At 39.1% G+C, this 21,644-nt stretch overlaps 1 protein-coding gene across 5 annotated transcripts in view; it reads left to right on the top strand.

Annotated features, from left to right (window-relative positions):
• COL25A1 (collagen type XXV alpha 1 chain) overlaps positions 1-21,644 on the top strand; it is a 333,111-nt gene that overhangs the window by 193,643 nt on the left and 117,824 nt on the right. For 3 of the 5 annotated variants that reach the window (XM_042779282.1, XM_033060499.1, XM_042779280.1), the window contains exon 5: positions 15,467-15,484. The exons of the other annotated variants lie outside the window; for them this stretch is intronic. In XM_042779282.1, the coding sequence (XP_042635216.1) occupies positions 15,467-15,484 (18 nt within the window). The remainder of the gene's footprint in view (positions 1-15,466; positions 15,485-21,644) is intronic. 5 annotated transcript variants of the gene reach the window in all.

Below are 21,644 nucleotides of genomic sequence, written 5' to 3'. Positions count from 1 at the left end.
TTTCAGGAAGAAAGAGTGAAAAAGGTTGTATTGCATCCCTGAATTCTACTTTATTTCTGTGATTTAAATAATCTTTGGAAGTGTGCTTCCTATGTTTTTTTTTTTTCCATGATACTTTAGGCTTTTTGAGAACGTACTGATTCCAAGTCATTTGGCAGGTGGCACAGTTGTATGCAGCACCAACCATTAACAAGTGATTTAGGCTATAATGTGTTTAGAGCAGCTGGAGTGTCTTTACATTAGCTGCGTGAATATTTTTGCCTTTTAAATCTCATAGGTATCTGCCAGAAGTATCTAAAGGGACTTGCTTGTACAAAATGTATTTTACCACATATGGCAGCCCATATCTGAAAGCACCTGCTTTGAAGTTTCAGTTTTAATGTAGTGTATCTGCACAAGTTTTTTTTCCTTATCTGGAATTTTTCAAACAAAGCTTTCTTCAACCTCATGATAGTTAAAAGAGATTGGGATTTTATCTTTGGTATGTTTATTCTTAAATGCTTCAGTACCTTGGCTCTTAGTTTTGTTCTCTTTTAAACCCTTTGTTGTAATTGTTCTCTTTTATGGAGATGTATGCACTCTGGTTGATGTTCTTCATTGCGACTCAAATGTGAAGTATCTCTGTGGCAGCTGTATTTTTTCTTAATTCCCTGGGAGACTCATTCAGAATATTTGCCTTTATATGTAGATAAAAGGAGCATGATGGTAGCTTTCTTTTATCCTAATGGAGCAAAAATTGTTTTATGTTCCTGCTCCTGAGTTTGTCAATCTTCAAAAGTTGTTGTTTCCATTGAGGCAAGGAGAAAAAATTTGTCTCTGAAGGTTATGTCCATATGATACTGTGATATGTGCCCACTATATTTTTATTTTTCCTTAATAGACCTCACTCCCCTAAAAAGAAAAGATTTATAGGAGTCAAAAAACAGGTTGACTGAAAGAAGTGAAATGGTTTTTTTTTCACATTCTGTAAAGTCATCAAAACGCAGGTAAGAAGAAAGATTGTTCTTTAACAGGGTCTCAGTAAGTGAATGGATTTGCTTCCATGGTGGCGTGAGAAGACACATTCTTCAGAATTATTCCAGAGGAACAAAAATCTAATTCATCGAAGTCATCATGCCACAGCTGTTACAACAATCTATCTCCTACTGAATGCTAGCCAGCTAACTTTTGAGAAGTGACATTTTTCACAGTTTATTGTTTTCTCATCAACATGGCACCAACCACATCAAATATAATCACCCAGTGATGTTGACATTGATGAATTAGCCATGTGCTTTCTATTTACAGATACAGGAGTTTCAATTTCTTTGAGTGAAAAGAGAAGTTTTAGGTAGAATGTAGGAGTTTTCTCTCTGGTCTGTGTGAATGTTTTTCATGTTCAAGTACTTGTTAAGCTATGCTGGAATTCAGTAACATAACTGAGTATTTTTACAGAAACACATAGTTCTGCAAAGCTTCACTAGACTGTTTCAATGGATTATGGATGGGTGAAGCCTTTTGGCTCCATTCTTTACCATAACTTGGACTGTGTTGTTCTTGCCCTTTCTGGGGTCAACAGTAGTTCCCCTCTGCAGTAATTTGTCATGCAGATACGTCTCTACAAATGTAGTAGATGCTGGTAAGAGGCATAGGCTACAAGGAGGAAAACTGTCTGGAAATAATCTTCTTGCTAGTCTGATGTATGAAGACAACAGAGGCACTGCACAGTTTGGGATTCGCAGTCAGACTGGGCCCTTGTTTTTGTATATGTTTGGAACATATACAGTGTTGCCCATAAAAGCATGTCCACCCACAGCCTTTGAGAGGACAAAGTTCCTTCCAGCTTGGATCTGTCCAAGTCTTTCTTGTGGTTCTTTTACATATGAATTTCAGAAGAAGAGCGACCGTAGTGCTGAGATACTCAAAAAATGTATCTGCACCACAAGAAATTGCCTTTCAGATCTCCTGCATAAACTGTAAAAATAAAAAGTATCTTGGCAATTAATTTTTGGCTGTGAAACATGCTTTTGTAAAACTGTGACTATAATTTTTCTTGCACAGAACTCTTTGTACTCCCTTATTGTTACCATATGCAGAGCTTTTTTGTAGTTCAACCACTCCCTGAATAGCCAAACTCTGAGCAATTTTTTTCTTCCTTAAATTGCTTTCTAGACTGTTCCTCATCTTCCATCTTATTCCACTATTGATAATTTTCATCATCTAATTTATGTTAATAAAGACACTAGAGCCACTTCATGAAGTTCATAGCTTCAGGTCACATTTCCATTTGTTTCTTTAAATTGAAAGTAACTAAAAAGTATGAAAAAACGCAAACCTTTCCTTTTATGTCACAAGATCAGCAAAATATGTGTTATATGGCTGCAACTATTCCTCAGCAGATAACTAATAACATTGGCTTATTGCTTTACATGTACATGCTGCACATCTCTGCACTAAAGGCACTGCCCTTGACAAGTGGATTAAAATACACATTTGAATAACTTCTGATTACCTTTTTGTTCAGGAACTGGAGTCTCAATATTTAGAACCTAGTTTAGACATGGTGTAACTTTTCTGGCTAATGGAAGCTTAATCATGGTGCTGCTATTCATCACTCTCCAGGTTTTATCAGGACCTGGCTTCCAAAACTCTTCTGTGGTTCCACAGTATGCTTTGATAAACTTGTTGGTTTGATGAAGGTGATCATGTAGGAATTTTTTTTGAGAGAGTTGATACATGGCTTGCAAACAAGTAAGAGATGGCTGGGATTACAGGATAATTCTATCAAGGTATTAAGAAAGCCTTTCTGTGAGAATGAAATCAGTCAGGTGTTTACGGGAGGGATTGTAGTTCAGAACTTGAATGATTAATTTTGCACCAGTGTTTTGAAGGAGTCTAGGAAAAACAAGATGTTTCTGAAGGCTGAATGTGATCATATCTCTGGTAGTTCAGATGGGATACATAAGTGTCTGGTCAAGAAAATCAAGCAGCCTAACAGCACTGTCAATTTTGTTTTTAAAGAAACCCACTTCATTTAAACTTCTATGTCTCTACCTCAGAACATGGTTATACTTTGCAATCTCCAGGTGATGATCCATCTAACTGAAGTTTATGTCTCAGGTAGTAACTGATACAAACTGCTTGAGGGAAGAATTCAGGAAACTATGAAACTGATTTTTATGAAAGCCTTGTAGTGCTTCATTTTTCATTGTCAGTAATTTTACTTTTTGCAATAAAGGGGTTTTAGAGAGGCTCAGTTCATCTTTCTTGTACTAGAGTGCTCTTTTTACAGTAAATTTTTCTCCTGCCCAAATGATCTAGATTATTTGGTTTTGGCTTGTTTGGGGTTTTTTCAGTAATATCCTGACTGCTGGCCAGAGAGACTTGCAGGTTGATTTAGTGCACTTTGCTCCATGTCTGGAAGAAGAAAGTGACTTCTATGTCTGGGCTCTTATTTCACATTGATCTTAACAGTCATCATCTTCAATTATTGAAAAAGAAGCAATAATGTTTCATCAGTAGGAGAGATTTAACTTGTTGATGATCTTAGCTGTGTTCATTGTTCACATAAGCTCTAAAGCAAAACTTCACTAAAAAGAAATTTCATCAGACTTGCTAGAAATTATATATCATTCCTAGGAATACTGTATTAAATCTAATAAAGTCAGCCTTGATAAACCTGTAATCAAACAAAGAGGAGAAAAAGAAAGAAATACATCATTTAAAGAAAGAAAGAAAATTCATCATTTTAATAGTATGATGAGGAAACCTGATAGTGGTGGGGTTTTTTACTTTTATCAATCTGAAACTGAAATAGGTGTTTTGAAAAGGCAGTGTATCATCTTTCACCTCACCAGAATTTAGTGGGGAAGATGTGCAAACCTGTAGCTTGAGACAGATTTTTTTTTTTTTTTTTTGCCCTTCACATAGGTATTTTTAAGCTCAGTCTGCCTTAGTAACTGGCATGCAGCTCATGAAGGTGCTGTGATGCTGATTTGTGCTTTCTCCTGAATCTCCAGTTGTGTGTGTATTGACGTGAGAGATTTTCAAGCACCTGCAAGTAACAATATAACAATAGAAATTATAGTAGTTTGTTTATAAATGTGGAAAAATTTTGTCACATTATTTTGTCAGAATAATAGTTTCTAATTTCTGAAAAAACCAAAACTAAACCAAAAAATCAAACAGAAAACCCCATTTCTTTATGTTTTCTGTTTATTATTTGTCCTGGTTCACAAATCAGTGTTCTGATGAGTATTCCTTAATTGAAAAAGACCACTGAAGTATGAGTGGAGAAGTTAAGAGTATGAAGATAATCCACACCTTCTTCTTTTTCTTTGCTTGGAGGATTCTTTTATCACTCAGTAAATTTCAACATATGATATATTTTCTTACCTTTTCAGAGAGAAATTTGTGAAGAAATTATTATCACAATAAAACTGCCTTAAGTAATAACATTTACCATCTATTTGGCAGAAACTCTCCAAAGTTTTCTTATGCCCTTGCTTTCATAGTCATTGTCTAACAAAATCCTGTAAAATCCTTAAAATATTTGCCTGCAGAGTAACAAAAAAGAAAAAAGATATTGCTTAAATGGAAAACAGCTGATTTTGTGAAGCATTGAAAATCTGATTTAAAATATTTTTCTTTGAGAGACATCCTATTTTCAGTATTCTTGGAGTGGAAGCTACTTTGTGCCAGACCAGACTGAAATGCCACTCATACTCTCCTACCTCTTAGGTGTTGTCTCTGTCCATAATAGGGTTATTAGACAGGTAGTTAAATGCTAAGTAAATAGTTGGAAAAAAAGAAATCTACTTTACAAAGAACTTTTGAGGATTCTGGAAAAAAGAAGAACGGTGTATGCAGTAGTGAAAGTAAATAGTGTTGTGTTTTAAACCCAGCTGGCAACTCAGCACCCACACAGCTGCTCACTCAAACTGCCCTGGTGGGAGAGGGGAGAGATTTGGAAGACTAAAAGTGAGAAAACCCGTAGGTTGAGGTAAGGCCTGTTTAACAGTGAAAACAAAAGGCGTGCACGCAAGCCAAGCAAATCAAGGAATTCACTCGGTGCTTCCCATGGGCAGGCAGGCATTCTACCATCTCTGGGAGAGTGCAGCTCCATCACGCTAGTGGCTATCTGGGAAGACAAAGGCCATCACTCTGAATGCAAGCTTCCTTCCTTTTTCTTCCTCCAGCTTTATATGCTCAGAACAATGCACTGTGGTATGGAATATCCCCTGGATCAGTTGGGCTCAGGTCCCCTCCCAACTCCTTGTGCACCCCCAGTCCCCTCTCTGTTGGGGTGGACTGAGAGGCTGAAAATATCTTGATGCTGCATAAGCTCAGCAGTCACTGAAACATCTCTATATTGTAAACACCATTTTCAGCAGAAATATAAACCACATCCCCACATGAGCTACTGCAAAGAAATTTAACTCTGTTTGAGCAAAACCCCACTGCATCCAGCCATAGTATACATTTATAGGTGGTAGTGGGAAAATGCACAGTCCAGAAGAAACACTTTCACTACCATCTGCACTATCTACAGTAAGTGAAAAAATATTTAGTGTACGTGTCTAAACCTACTCATACAGTTGTTCTTCATGATTCATTGTCTTGTCTAATTTTCTAAACTGTACTACAGGGATTTTGTTAGGGAAGACATGTATTTTGTACTTCTTGTCAAAAAATACTTGCTAATCTGTAGTGGCAGTTATAGAACAGAGCAGAAAGTAGTTTGATCTACAAAGCATGACTCTGAAGATTATTCATGTTTAAGTTAAAGGCAGACTATAACTTGAATTATTTCTCTAAAAATGAATGAAAAAAATAAATTACTTATCTCAAGACAGTTACTTGGAATTCCAGTGCAATCTTGTAATGAATTTCAATAAATATCGTCACTGATTTTTCTCAGTGCATCCTGAAGCAACATCATGTATACTATTTCAGTTAATCTTTCTCATCCAGCCTGCATTTGTTGTAGAGATTCTAATATTTTCTATTTTTAATAGAAAATTTCTCTCTCTTTCTAACACTAGAAAGAAGTAATTGAGGAAAGAAGGAAATTTACATGTTTGGCTGTTAAAGAGTCAGTAGTTTTATAATGAAGGAATAGTATTCTGTTTCACAATATTTTTTTCTTCTGGAAGGCAGTGTGTCTCAAGACAGTTTTGCTTTCTTCCTGTATTCTACAAACAAATCCCAGAAGACGTTTTGAGATGTCAGACCAAATAGCCCTGATCCATATGGAGTCATGGGAGAAATTCCTACTATTTACCATTCCTGTAGAAAAGCAGATGCTTCTCTGCAGTCTGCTGTGAATTTCTGAATCTTCTTTCAGAGACTCTTCAAGATGCTACTTACAGTCCTGTAATTCAAATACAGGAGCTATGGTAGCATGGATAAAGAGCAGGCAAAAATCCAATAGAAGTTTAAAAACACCTGTCTTTGTAAAGGAGCAGAAATAGTATTTCTTTCCTATTTCTTTTCTAAAGAAACAGTCCTTAAAAATAGTGCTTATATTCACAATACAAGCACTGATATAGGTGCAAAAGCTATTGAATGGTCCTTGTAAGCCAGTTTAACCCCATAATCTTCCTTCCACATATACTTGCATAATCATTTTCTGTATTCATTCATCATAAGAATAATGAAATCTTTTGGGCTAAGCTTGCAGTGGACCTAAGTTACACTTATCTGCTGTCCCACAGTGCCCTGTGGGGAACTTTGTATACTCACCATGACTTCACTGTTGAGTGTTTTAACTGGTAATAGCTCTAGCTTGTTTTAAAGAGGTAAAGTTATTCACAGCCAGAGTTCAACTCAACCTTCATTTCTGTACCTGCAGCAGGGTGTGTGTGTAAATATTACTAGGTAAATGTCCTGCAGTACCCTGAGCTAGAAAAAAATCTGGGGTAACTAATAACTTGGAAATGCCTTAATTTTGGGCATATATAGAACCATATTTAGAAATTTGCTAAATAAGTATGAGAAAATTAGTACAGTAAATTCACGAATACAAGCCGCACTGACTATAAGCCGCATCTCTGGGTGTTGGCAAATATTTTGGTTTTTGTCCATAGATAAGCCGCACACGAATATAAGCCGCTCTGTCGTTCGCAGCGAGGACCCGCGTGCAATTATTAACAGAACGGCGGGAGGGCGGGGTTTACTGGCTGAGCTAAGGCTGTGCAGGCTCGGCCCGCTAGGGGCCGCTGACGGGGCCAGGTGGGCCAGCCCGGTGCTGCCGCTCGGGGCCGGCCGCCGCTGCCCCTGGGCTCGGTCACCCCGGGTCCGCGCTGCCCCGCGGTGGCAGGCAGGGACGGAGCTTCCCCTGCTCCTACGGCAGCGGCGGCGGGCGGGGACGGAGCTTTCCCGCGCCCGTGGCGCCGGCGGCGGGCAGGGACGGAGTTTCCCCGCTCCTGCCGCGGCGGCGGCGGGCGGGGACAAAGCACCCCGTCGGCTCCCCGAGCCGCGGCAATGGCTGCGCGGGGCTCCCGTCGGCTCCCCGGGCCACAGCAATGGCGGCGCGCGCTTCCCCCCCCCTCCCTGGGCCGCAGCAATGGCGGCGCCGGCTTCCCCCCCCCTCCCCGGGCCGCAGCAATGGCGGCGCCGGCTTCCCCCCCCCCTCCCCGGGCCGCAGCAATGGCGGCGCCGGCTTCCCCCCCCTCCCCGGGCCGCGGTAGGGGCGGCCCGGGTCCCCCCTCTCCTCCCCGGGCCGCGGTAGTGGCGGCCCGGGTCCCCCCCCCCCCTCCCCCGGCCGCGGTAGGGCCGGCCCGGGTCCCCCCTCTCCTCCCCGGGCCACGGCAATGGCGGCGCCGGGCCCCCCCACCATCTCTCCCCTGGGCTGTGGCAGAGGAGGAAAGAGAGCTCTCCCGCCTCTCTCCCCGCCCCCCGTTCTGCCTGCAGGCAGCCAGGCTCCACCGCGGTGCAACAGAGTAGCGATTTGTAACAATGGCAAAATGCCGACTTTGCAGCTGCTCGGCTCAGCACTCTGGCAGGCACTTCTGAGGTTGTATTAGCCGCTCCTGATTATTAGCCGCATTTCCGGTTTAGGAGCAAAATCTTAGTCAAATTGGTGCGGCTTGTATTCGTGAAATTACTGTAAGTGTTATATGTGTGCTGCATGTGTGGAATAAAGAGGCAGAGAGGGAACATAATTATAAAAACTATGCCATTTGAATGCATTGGACGGTGTTGCTTTCTTCTTCCTTACTATCAGGAAAGGACTGTTCAGAGATGTAACATCTGAAAGATAGTGTAGGTCATCTCGGCAGTCACAAACTTCCCTAGGATGTCAGCACGTAAATAAGGTAGCGGTCATGCAGACAGCCAGGATACTGATGACCCGTTTTATACTCTCAGCATGTCATCCACTCATGATGTGACAGGAAGCCACAGCAAGGGCCAGCGGGAAAGTGAGGTAAGGCATTTTATTCCCATAGGGCTACCCAGACACGGTAACTTGTTATTGGATCTGACAAGTAGGTTAGTACACGGGCCTCTTACAAAGCCAATACTGTACCAAAAATAATGAGTTTGACAATGTCTGCATCCAATTGATGTCCCTGTTCATGTTATGTATGTCTGGAATTTTTTGCATAGTCCAGGATCTAGGGTGGGAGAAGACATACTTAGGGAAGTATGATGATATCACTAGATGATATAGCAGCGGTTTTTCATAGTGCTTCTTGTTTTCTTGATTGCTTGTGGAACTAGCTCAATATGTGTCTATGTAGTGCTTGTTAGTCATAGTGCAGAAGGTATGAATATACGCTCCTGGATGGAGCAGTCACCAGAACCCCTGCAGACCTGATCTTGACAAGACTTTTACACTGATTGTTAACTGACAAGCCAAAATAGTGCTTAGGAAGGGGGCTAAATGCAGCAAGGATAAAACAGATCAACATTAAACCAGCAAATATGTTATGCGTTCTCTTCTCAGTAGCAGTGATCCAAATCTAGCAGTGTGAGCAGTCAGCCCTAAGGGGCTGTGTGCTTAGGAGGAGCAGACTGGAGAGGGGTGCCTGTGAAGCTTCCAGGGTAAAGTCTGGATGCATTTAAGAGAAAGCTTCTCTTCAGCAGACACAAAGTAGTCATACATAGGGCAAATACTTGAGAGTTCATGATTTAACCCTGAAACATTAATTTAATGACGGAAAAAACCTACTCTGCCTGCTCTTATTCCATTGTCAGTGAAAGTTAACCTGACTTATTGTCAGACGATATAGTGAATAAAATCACATTTAAAATTAACCCACCTTTCTTTAGCCCTCTTCTCTCTCCTCTGGTTACCTTGATACAAGACCAAATATGCAGTTACAGAAGTATTCATCCACTGTAAATCCTTTGTATAATTTGCATTCATATAACCACAACCAACTTCTGGACTCTTAAGAAAATAAGTAACTTGAGAAATACTAGTGAGGAAAATTTCCCAAGGGAAAAAAGAGAAAGCAGGGTAAGGTGCAGGACTTCTCAGACAAGGTGTAGGTGGAAATCTTTGGTACCCCTGTGAATGGTGTGAGCTAAAGTTTCTTATTAGCAATCATTTCTATAATGTTAATTTAAATACAGATTAGTTATGAGAGTTTATGTTGCAACCACATAAATAAATAGGCTAAGTAACTAGCTGTTTTCTGTTATTTAAAGAAAAATACACAAGCAAGATGCATTATTTCATATGTTTGGTCATGTTGGACCACTGTGATTTGCCAGACTAACAATTCCTTCATTACATGTTGAACCTGTATTTTATTAAACACCAGCTATTGCCTGGCTGCTTCTCACTATGCTGTTTTTATTAATTCTGTCTTAGGTCAGCTTCTTTTGTTCTTTTCTGTGCCTTCATTCTCAAAATGTATTGCATTTAGCTGTTGACACAGATCTACTCCTCTTCCCCACGGTATTCCTCAAATCTGTTTTTTTCCCCTCACCTTCAGTGTTCCTCTGATTTAACTGTTCCATTTTGTTTTGACTTTTGATTATCCCAGGGTCCCATTGGTATGGATGGAAAGCTGGTAGGTGATTTGTTCAAAAACAGTGTAATTTAGGTCTTTCGCATATTCCTCTCTTGACTTTTTAAAATTATATGCTGAAATGTATATTAGTCAAATAGTAGCTTCCTTCAGCATAACTGAGTTCAACTCCAGTAGCATGGATTTTTAACAGGTTGCTGAAAAGCCACTTTAGTCTTTTGTGCCTATGCAAGGAAATGGAGGTCAGCTCAGCTCCCCCTGTTCATTAGCATTAGCTAATTTTCTACCTGAATTAAATTGGAAGACAGATGTTCCTCCTTGGGTGCTCTGTCCAAGGGTAGTTTGGTGGTGCTTTTCAAACAGTAGGATATCAGTTCTGACTACATTTCTGTGACTCTTCCTTCTTTCACGAATTCTTAATTTTTGTGTTTTAATATCTGTGCCTGGATTGTGTTGGCTAATTAAATCTGAACAGCTTCATGTGCCATGATAAATGCATTAGTATGATATTCCAGATCCTTGTTAGGGATATGCTGCTTGAATAAAGTTAGAAATAACATTTAATTTTTTGCAATGCATTTGTTAATGCATTTGTATTTATCTGAATATTTGTGTAGCTTTATGTTTAAATGTATGAGCCTGGAAATTTATGTTCCCATCTCGTTAAGGATTAACACCATGGCAAAGTTGTGAAAATCTAGTTTTGGCACTTTCTTATGCTATTCCTTTCTCTCCCTCTCTTTTGTCCCTTCCCGGGGCACCCCTTTTTACTGATACCCTGGATACCTATTTTCTTTTCTATCCTTTTACTTACTACAAGCCCCATTTCCTTTGCAAGTTGAACTTGTTAACTTGCAGTGTCAGCTTTCATTTTCTCCCTTTTCTTTCCTGTGCTACTTGAGGTTTCTTTCTACTGTTAAGTAACTTGTTCGTAAAGTTTGCAATGTCCAGTCAATAAGCTTTTTCTTCAGTCTCTTTTAGGGGCTTGATAGCTTACCTGTTGGCTTTAGTTACACCATGGATATTTTATTTTTGTTTTAATATAATTTATATATCAGCAGATATTAGGTTCAGTTGCTAGGAAGGGATTAATTGACAACAGTAGATGACCTTCCATCATGATTTGTTGCCAAATCCCTTTGTTTGCCTCAAAATAGTGTATTAACCTAGTAAATAGGAATATCGAAGGGAAAATTGTTCTGGAGATTTGACTGAAACCTTGACATATTATGCAGCTGTACCCAGTGTAGTAATTTAGATTTAAAAATAAAAATAAAAAACAGCATTCGGTTGGGCTAATCAAGTACATTAGCAATAATCCAGAGTTCAAAGCAGTAGCCACCAAAATGCTCCTATACTGTCAGTGGTGCTGGGACTGATCCTTAAATGCGTGCAAAGACAGCAATTAGTTGGTAGCTAGAATCAATGAATCAATTCTAGAATATGTAATGAATAAAGAAATATTCATTGGACAAAAATCAGAGTAAAGCTGACTTTTCTAGTCTTGAACAGTATTTTCTCCCTGTTGGTTATCTAAAATTTAGAGAAGGACTTTCAGCTAAAACATTTTAATCCATGAGTAACATGAACTGGGGGTGGTTTATGCAGCAATGAACCAGACTGATTTCAGCAGTCCTGGGGCCATTTTTGGAACACAAGCAGATAAATTGAGATTGAACTTGCTCCAATGAGTGACAGTATCAGATTGAATTCATGTTAGAGGGTTTTTTAACAAACACCAAAGTAACTCAAGGAGCTTTATTCCTGACCCTTTCACAACATGCAAAAATAAGAGAAGGAAAAAGTAACAGCTCCTTTTTGTGTCCCACACTTTGAATTTCTGTTGTGTGAAAATAACCCTTTACAATTTAAAATGTCATTGTCGCAATGCTTTTGTACCCATACCTTTGTAAGAAGAGTTCAAAACTTTCATAATTCAGTGCTTACTGCACCCTCTGGGTAGTGTCACTTACTGGATCACTTGTGAGAAGGGAAAATTCTACTACAAATGCAGTGGGTAGTAGGGCAATGAGTAAATAAGATCACTCAGAAATATTGAAGGATTGGGAAGTATTGTAAAAAACAGAAAATAATTCACTAATGCAGATTTCCTTTCATGTTGAAGGAGCTAATAGCCAAGGGGTTAAAGTCATCCTACTTTGAGTACTTTTGTATTCAGTGTCTGCATTTATACCTAAATGCAGGATAATTGTAATATTGGCCACATATATAAACTAAGAGTAATACAGCTATTATATTCCCGATATCTCAGAAAGTTTTCTCTTTACATGAAAAACCATTGTCCTATAAAAACCCCTTTTCCAGCTTTTTCTGTATTGGAGACATGATAAAAGGGTATTTATAAATGCTCAGTACCAGAAAGGCAAAGTGGTGATGCTGTTGAATTGAGAGTAGAAAACACTTTAGTAGGAGCATGATTGCAACCCTCACCTCATCTTCAATCCAGGATATGTTTGTGTTATGTGTATATATCTCTTGTATCATACATATAGCATGTACCATATGTACACTTAGCAGCCTTTAAGTCTTAGAGGAAGGAAAAAAGTCAATTTTCAAATCTCACTGTTAAAATATATATGCATATAATCTGATTATTTGCTTTCTACTGCTTTAAATCAACTCTTTGTTGAAACGTTTTGGTAATTTCAGACCTTCATTTGAGTTTTGGCTTTTTAAAATATATATCTATGTTGGAGACAGCCTGTAATGATTGGGTCAAAATCTATTGCAACTTTAGATATTCTTGTGAGCAAATGTATTCTGAATTTCATGTATGAAGTTTGCAGGCACAGACCTCAGTTTAGATAATTTATACAATTTTATTGTACTGGCTACCCACTATTACATCAGTAAGCAATTCCTGATAATTTTAAGATCAGGTATAACATAAAATAGCTTAAAACCTGCTGTGAGGGGAAGATTGAGGTCAAATCTGTGTGCCGAGAAATCTCAATCATATTCATTAACCCAGTGTAACTTCATAGAGCTCACCAACTCAGAAAGTTTTACCTAATATTTGAACTGACAAACCTCAGCCAGTAAGTTTGGGGTTTTTTATATCCTCTGTGGTGCAGTTTTATTCTAAGGAATGAATAGAAAACTGCAGCATCCACAACAAGGAATACTTTATGCTGTATTCAGTTTAAAGATTAGATAGCCACAATGATTCTGTATTTTACCATTATTCCTTTGTAACATGATTCCATATATTTAAAAAATATTTTTAAAACCTTTGTTTGAATTTACAGTAAATTCACGAATACAAGCCGCACTGAGTATAAGCCGCATCTCTGGGTGTTGGCAAATATTTCATTTTTTGTCCATAAATAAGCCGCACCCGAGTATAAGCCGCTCTGTCGTTCGCAGCGAGGACCCGCGTGCAACAAAGTTGCCAAATAGTAACAGAGCGGCGGCAGGGTGGGGTTTACTGGCTCAGCTAAGGCTGTGCAGGCTTGGCCCGCTAGGGGCTGCTGACAGGGCCAGGTAGCCCAGCCCGGTGCTGCTGCTCGGCGGGGCCACTGGGGGCCAGCCGCCACTGCCACTGGGCTTGGTCACCACGGCCCGGCGCTGCCCCATGGTGATGGTAGGCAGGGATGGAGCCCCCCTGCCGCCTCCCAGAGCCGCGGCAGGGGCGGCCCGGGTCCCCCCCCTCCTCCCCGGGCCGCGGCAGGGGCGGCTCGGGTCCCCCGCTGCCTCCCAGAGCCGCAGCAATGGCGGCACGGGGCCCCCCCCATCTCTTCCCCGGGCTGTGGCAGAGGAGGGAAGGAAAGACCTCTCCCTCCTCTCTCCCTGCCCCCCGTGCTGCCTGCAGGCAGCCAGGCTCCACCCGCGGTGCAACAGAGTAGCGATTTGTAACAATCGCAAAATGCCGACTTTGCTGCTGCTCGTCAAGGCACTCTGGCAGGCACTTCTGAGGTTGTAAATGTCAGAAAATTATTCACATATTAGCCGCTCCTGATTATTAGCCGCATTTCCGGTTTAGGAGCAAAATCTTAGTCAAATTGGTGCGGCTTGTATTCGTGAAATTACTGTAAATACCATTTTATTGTGGTTTTTAATTGGCACTAAAGGTTTTATTAGTTACTATAAAAAACATTTCTTCATTTGCTTTTCTTGTTGATAATGGTTCCCAGTTGAAATGTTTTTGCCCCCAACCCCATCTAAAATTGCCCAGAATCACAGGATGGTTGAATTTGGAAGAGACCTGTGGAGGTCATCAGGTGTAACGCTCTGCTCAAGTAGAACTGTCTCAAGCAGTTTGTCCAGGATCATATCTAGATGGTTTTTGAGTGTCTGCAAGAATGGAAACTCCACAATCTCCCATGTTCCTGTACTTGGTTAGCAGTAAAAAAAGTGTTTCCTGATATTCAGACAGAAAAGTTTCAAGTCTCTGTAAGAATACCTTCCAGAACAAGTGGTTTTATAAGATTTAAAAGAAGGCTCCAAGCTCAGTTTCTGTCAACAAAAGAAAACGTAATTTCAGTTTAACTGAAGTATTATTTTGATTTTCATAAAACACCAGAAACTAAGCTAGTCCTAGGCGTTTAGAATTCTCTTTAAGGGGAAATATGTGGTTTTTTTAACTCTGTCTTACAGTGTGAGCTGGTTGTATGGTTCGTGTTGTTCATAGTCACAGCTACTGTATTGTTTGCCAAAATATTTCTGTTTCATGCAAGTAATTTCTATTAAGGGCACTAGAATAATGCATGACTTTCACTGGCTTTTCTGGTCCAGGGAAATTAGGGATAGGTATTCTACTCTGTAAGGGATTGCAGAGAGATACAGTTCCTCAGTGTGCAAAGGGTGCTTCTCCACTTGTGCAGGAGTGATCTAGATGGGATGTTGATAAATAAGTGAGAGGAAATGTATCAGCTGTCTTCTTGGATTGACTGACAAGACCTCATCTCAAGCCGTTCACAATTGCTGGTTTAAATACCAGTTTATACTTTCTTAAAACTGTGGTTCCTGTAGCAATGGCAAAAAGACTACTGTTTGTCCAGCAGTGTGTTCTTCCAGTTTTGAGAATTTTTCATTCAATCAGCAGTAATAGTAAATAATTAGCATCTCCTTAAAGCATGGAGATGAGTCATAATAGAGAAATTAAATTTAAAAATAAAATGTAATACCTACTTCAGAATCATCTCAGCACCTCTGGCATCTTTCTCACATGAGAACTGTCAATTAGGTCTTCCTATCATTTCCAAATTGTTATGAGTATCTAAAATAAGAAGTTTCTCAAATGCAGTTTTGATATGTTATTGTAATTTATTTCTAGAATCAGTTAGTTGCAAGAAAGTTCGTCAGTTTTAATTAAAACACTCAAATTCAATATCAACTTAAGAGTCCAAAATCTGACTTCAATGCAGTCAGTGCATGTTTTGTTAGCTCCTTGTTGGAGAGCACTATAACTGTTTTCTGCTATTTAAGGAGTTCACCCTTGTCACAACTTTCCATAATCTTTTTTTTTCTTGTTTTTTTTTCAGGGTCAGCCTGGTCCTCAAGTAAGTGGCATCTATCTTATTTTCTTACAAAAGTAGCAGTTAAACATAGGACCCACTGTACTCAGGTTGTCTGCAAAGTATTTTACTGTATTTTTGATCTTACTGTAATAAGATAGAAACTGGTAACCATTGCATAATTCTGTAAGAAAAATATTTCCCAAGAGAGAAATATGCCCCCCACATATGGTTGAGTTCCCTCAGCTGTCTGACCAGATGGTGAGGTTAACAACATAATACTGAATAGAGCAAATCTTTTAACTATGGCTTGAAACTTTGCCACCAAACTTTAAAGCAAGATAAAATAACTTAGCAAATGTGTAGCAAATGTAATACTTCAACTGCTTATCAATCACATGATAATAATGTTGCTATAATCCAGGCAGCCCTCAGTTATTTTAAATATGGCACTGCTAGCTATTTTGATTAATTAGATACTCTACTTTGAATTAGTTCTGCTTTATTTAAGAATTGTAGAACTTTGTCTTGTGAGCTGTAATCAAAGACATGGAAATCCAGGGACCTAACTTCAATTCTAAGGGAGAAATAGACCAGCAGAAAGGAAAGATTACATATAGAAAAATTTAAATGTAAATTATTTGAGTGCTATAATAATATGGAAGAGGAAGGAAATTTGAAAAAATAAAAGAACAAAATTACAAATCCCATACCAATGCTATACTTAGTGAAATCAGTTGAGAAATTCAGCTTTTTTGTATATTCCATATGCTTTTGGGAGGTAAGCTTTGGTCTGTGGAACTGTCTTAGCACAACAGGATTTCTATGAGGGCCTTTTATATTTCAGAAGTATAATTGAACGTTAAACCTTAACCACCTAATTGACTGTCATTTTTTTTAAGTTAAGATTTCATTATGAGAAGCAAGCATTTCTTTTAGCTTTTTCAGAAAAGTTTCTAAACATAATTTTCTGCTGGGAGACAGATTGTTTTACAAACCCTCGAACCTGTTGGCCTCCTTCAGTGCCAGGCTCTGTTTAATAGAATTGTGTAAGAAGTCCATATGATACTGGAGATAACTACTGCCCATGGCACTTATGTTTCACAGTAGGCTCTTGATGTGTGGACTACCCAGAGAGGTATCTTCAGCCTCAGCTGCTGGGGGTTGATGAAGAGAGAGATTGTAATTCTTTGTGGCACTGTAGCTCTGAAAAAACTCAGTTGAGGACCTGAGGCTGATATTGAGCCTGTGGGCTGCCCTCTAGTTGATGTTAACTTGTGCTGCCACCTGTGTCCTTTCCTTCTGGGTTTGGACCCCCACCTCCCACATTTCAGTTGCTTAGAGAATGTCTCTTGCCTAACGCTTGTAAACAGCTACCCAGTCTTTGGAGCTCATATCTCTACATGAAATGCCCTGGGGTACCTGTAGGCAGGAACCACTATGGAGATGGCAACTTTCAGTGCTGTTTCAAGGGCAGAAAGGCAGAGAAATCTCGTCATGGGTGTAACAGAAGTGAGGTGCAAACCAGAGAAAAAGCCCTCTAAAAGTGATCCCCAGATTGTTTTAAGAGAGAATTCTTAAATGTTGGAAATGCTCACCTCTGGGTCATCACCATTGTCCTCAGCAACATGTACCATTATTCTTAATGATGCCTTTTACTCCTTTCCAGCTCAAGATGCTCTTGTTGTGTCAGGAGGATATGTGTGTACTCATTCATTTCAACTGGCTGATTGGGTCCATGAATAATTCTTTTAAGAGCGCTGGTGGGTTGAACATAAAGGCATGAAACAGTCAGAGTCATGTTCAGCTTTGCATTAAGATGTCTAAAGCCAGAATCTTACGTTGTGTAGGTGTTGACCTATGAGGTACCTAAGCACTCCTTGTAGTTAGTGAAGATAAAGTCAATACTCAGTGCACCTAAAAACCTGTTCAGCTCATGCTAAACTTCTTGGGCTCGATTACATTGTTTGCATTCAGGCATTTGTTGCTGTGTGAATTGATCCAGCGTCTCTGGCCTTAGCCGCTGGCTGTTTTATGTACAGGGGCTGGAGTCTGTGTTGGACTGTGGTTGTAACTGTCAGTCACAGGCAACTGTCTTGGATACCTAGGGAATCTCTCACATGACTCTAGTTGCACACATTCGTACCTCCTAATTCCAGATTCTGACTGTAATCAGCTACTGAATCGGATAACTGTTCCACTGAATTGCTTTCTAGCCCATGTTGACATCTATGTGTCTCAGGCAACTGCGTGGAGGCTGTACATTTAGAAGTTTATCCTCATAAACTGAAACTCAGATCTATAATACTTGGTGAGACAGCATTTTTTAAATATTAAAAGGGGTGTTTTAAAGATTTGAAGCTGTGGTTGAAAATCTCAAGATTTTTAAAAATTAAAACTATCCACAGAAAACAGAATCTGTTCATATACAGAAAATGTTATGCTTTGGCATGTCATTAAGTAATGCAGAAAATCCAGCCTATTATGATTGTCAGCAATTTCCCTGGTGTTAACTGCATCTGTGAGGAATTCAAAATGTGAGGTATTGCTCCATTTGGTTAGTAAGTCAAGTCTTCCTGGCTTCAAAGAACAAAATGGTTATGCTGATTGGAGAAGCACTTAGAAGGTCCTAGACATGTAAGTCCATGCTAAGATCAGGGATAAATTTTAATTGTTTCTATACACACTGTTCTACTAACTTCTATTCTTTTTCCCTATGGTTTTATAAAGCACACACTAAATTCACCTAACACACATCTAATTATTGGGCACAACCTCCTATAATTTTAATATTTTTACTGCTTATTTTCTTCAAAAATGGATGGCAGAAAGAAAATTTTGCTTCATATTTTCCCATGTTAAGCATGTTAAGAAACAAAAGGCTTTATTACAAGCCTTTTTTTTTTTTCTTCCAGAAAAAGCTTATGGTTCAATTGTATCTCTGAAAAGCAAAGACCACAATAAAGAAACTAAATAATTTAGAGCCTATTATTTTAAGAAGTAAAGTTCCTTCTTATGATTTTGGCTTTCTGTTAAAAAGAAAACTACTTTAAATACCATATAAGCTGTGTTCTTCTGTAGAAAAGCAAGGAATAAAACATTTAATATTTTTCTGAAATTAAATTCTGACTCTTGATTGACCTAAAAAAATATCTGCTTTTTCTTATCTGGAATATAAATGTGTATTTAGATTAGCTTGAACAAGAAAGGGTTCTTCTCCTAGAAAATCTATACAACAAAATTCTGCCAGTGCTTATTCTTTTTAGGTAATGGAAGTATTCCTGCTTGTCAGAGAACAAAGTTTAGCTTCTAGTCTAATGTTAATTCTGTAAAGAAAGAAGGCTGGCTATTTTAAACTCTTTTTGTTGTTTAGAGATAAGGTTCATGTAAATACTAGTAGCCATGCTTTTAATATTATGGTGAAAAAAGACAAAACAGTTCTTTAAAAAAATCTTGCTGAACTAAAATTATTAAATTCTGTAAGTGTGGGACAGAGTGGTCTTTTGGTGTGACTTTGTCTCAGCCAGCCAACTGTTTCCTTCTTTGGGGCAATATCCTCTCCCTGGCCTATCTCTAGCACAACATTCTTTGTCTCTCATGTCAGCATGCATGAGCACTCTCTGTGTGGGACTTTGAGATAGAGCAGCCCCACAGATGCTTCTCCTTTCTCTTTGGCAGCTGTCCATGTCTGCATTAGAAATGGACAAAGTATTAATGATTGATATTTGTTTTCATGAGATTCTTGTTTTCCTTCATGTGATGCATCCTTGGACATGATGTTGTAGCAGCCTGAAATTTTCCAGTCCCCGATGCATGATAAAGGGTTTCCATAGCGATTCTGGTGACAAATGTATCTATGTCTTTTTTATTTTTTTTTTCACCATTAAGCATCAGGGTATGTGACTAAAGCATTTTTAATTTCTGATGACAGAGATTCTGGTTCGTGGTTAAACTGGATATTACTGGCTTGTGCTGTCAACAGTGCTGGTGGAAACCATTTTAAATTTTAGTTTTCTGGTTTTTGTCAAAGGACAGAGAACCACAGCACACCACCAGCCCTAGTTTTGAGTGGATTTGGAAGCCAGCAGTCTAGGGAAGATATTTATCACTTCCTAGAGAACACTGTGATGGTCAGGAGAGTCCTAGATCTTAGAGAAGAGTATCTGACAGTAGGAAGAATGGGAAAGGCAGTGTATAAATAAAATGTATTTTAATTCCAGCTGAGCTTCCCTTTCACTTTTGGTTCTTTGGGTAGCCATCTGCTTTCTACAACCTGTTAAATAATGCTCTCAAAGCATGTAATTCTGCAGTGGGGCAGTTGATAACATCAAGTGATCGTGTGTGTGTGTGTGCATGTGCATGTGTGTGTGTGTGTGTGTGTGTGTGTGTGTGTGTGTGTGTGTGTTTTCATGGCTTTTTAAGCTACAGACAAGGTACATAATGCCCTATTGACCAGTGCTGCAGAGTGGTTTCTACCTGTCAGATTGTCAGAGTTGGGCATGTTTCTGTTGTTCTAATCACCATAAATTGAGGTGTAAACTCCACATTCCTTTTTTTCTGTCAGTTTGCTCTCACAAATGCCTCAAGACTCTTGACTTGCATGGAGAGAGGGGGAAGGAGGCAAGAAATACACTTTTAAAAGATAAAATCAGTTGAAGACTGAAGAAATAGTTCACTTTCAGATACAAAGTGCAGTAAAGTTACTGCTCCTGGGAGAATCCCATTGGTTGTACCCACACCATCAGCTGTTCTCTCTGTTGAGAACAATCTTGTGGGATATTTCTCATAAAAACTCATAGCCTATGCTCCTTTTAAACTTCTGATCTATCCAGCTGAAAAATTGTATGACTATCTGATTATACAAATGCTAATTTGCTTTTGCTGTCAAACTTCGACAATTAGTTTATTAACATTAGGTAGCAGGCCTTTAAAAGTCTGTTTCTTACTTTCTTTGTACAAATAACAAAGATAAATCTTTGATGCCTTTGCGGCTAAGAACAATTTACTGTAAATTTTGAGAATAGAAATTAATCTGAGGGCATCACAAATAAACAGGCTTTTACTGAGTTTCATATGTGCTTAAGCAGGCAGAACTTTAGTTGCCATTCTCCTTTCTTAAACAGTAATAGCATCTGTGAACACTATTGAAATTGTGAGACCTTTTTAGGAAAGAGCAAGAAGAAACAAATGCCATTTTCATGGCTTTTCTTTTTATGTTAGTTGCTAAAATGAACCACATCAGAGACTGTTAAGAGGAGAAATCATGCTCTAAACTTCATTTACTGTCTTCGTAAGTTTTTATGACACAAAAGCCAGAAATGTGTCTCCTCAGAAGGAGATTGTGCATTTAATTGTTTTTAAGTATGATGCTTTCTCAGCTTCGTATGTAATAAAATAGAAGTTAATTTTGTTAAAAGGCATTGACAACAATGAGCACTTTCAAGTATAAAGCACTTCAGTTTCCCCTGGTAGACTTATGCACATGTGTAAACCAGAAGAGCTGTGAATATTAAATGGTTTTCTTGGCTAAGCAGACAGTATTAGTGCAAGTAAGAGGATTCTTTGCTCTGTAAAGAAGAGAGCACAGAATTGGAGATTTAGGGGCAAATTGTTCTGAACTATCTGTTGTACCAAGACTAAGGAAGCACTACACATAATTTAAAAAGGCAGAGAATAAAAGTTCCAAGTTTCAACAAACAAAATGATTGTACAATTTGATACTATGCTCTACTTTCAACATATTTTTTTAGTTGTCATTTCCCACCCTTTTGTCAGGAATTGCAGAGAAGCCTCTAATGGCAGATTGATGACTTCCCTACAGTACCCTGCTAAGTGAACTTAGCTGGGGATAATTAGACTTTTTAAAGCTCTGCTCATCAGGCTGTGTAAGACATCAAGAGGATGCCAGACTCCTACCACAACTGTGCTACTGTGTTCTTTTACTTTAGTAGGCAAGCTTTTGAGTTACAGTTTCTGTAACTGTCTGGTGCTGAAATAACCAGATATTCAGATGTTCCACAGCATTTCCTGGAACAGATAATTTATTTATTATTTTCATGCTTGATTCAGAATATATCAGACTTGAATTCTGTTCATTTTACAATTACTGATTCAGTCTAGGTTTTGATTTTCTACAAACGGAAAAATAAGAATATTCATTGTAAGGAATTCTATGAAAAGGGCTCTTTGTGCAACATAATTAATC

Source organism: Catharus ustulatus, chromosome 5 (genome assembly GCF_009819885.2).
Source record: "Catharus ustulatus isolate bCatUst1 chromosome 5, bCatUst1.pri.v2, whole genome shotgun sequence".
Classification (NCBI taxonomy): Eukaryota; Metazoa; Chordata; class Aves; order Passeriformes; family Turdidae; genus Catharus; species Catharus ustulatus.
This window is presented reverse-complemented; position numbering and strand designations above follow the sequence as displayed.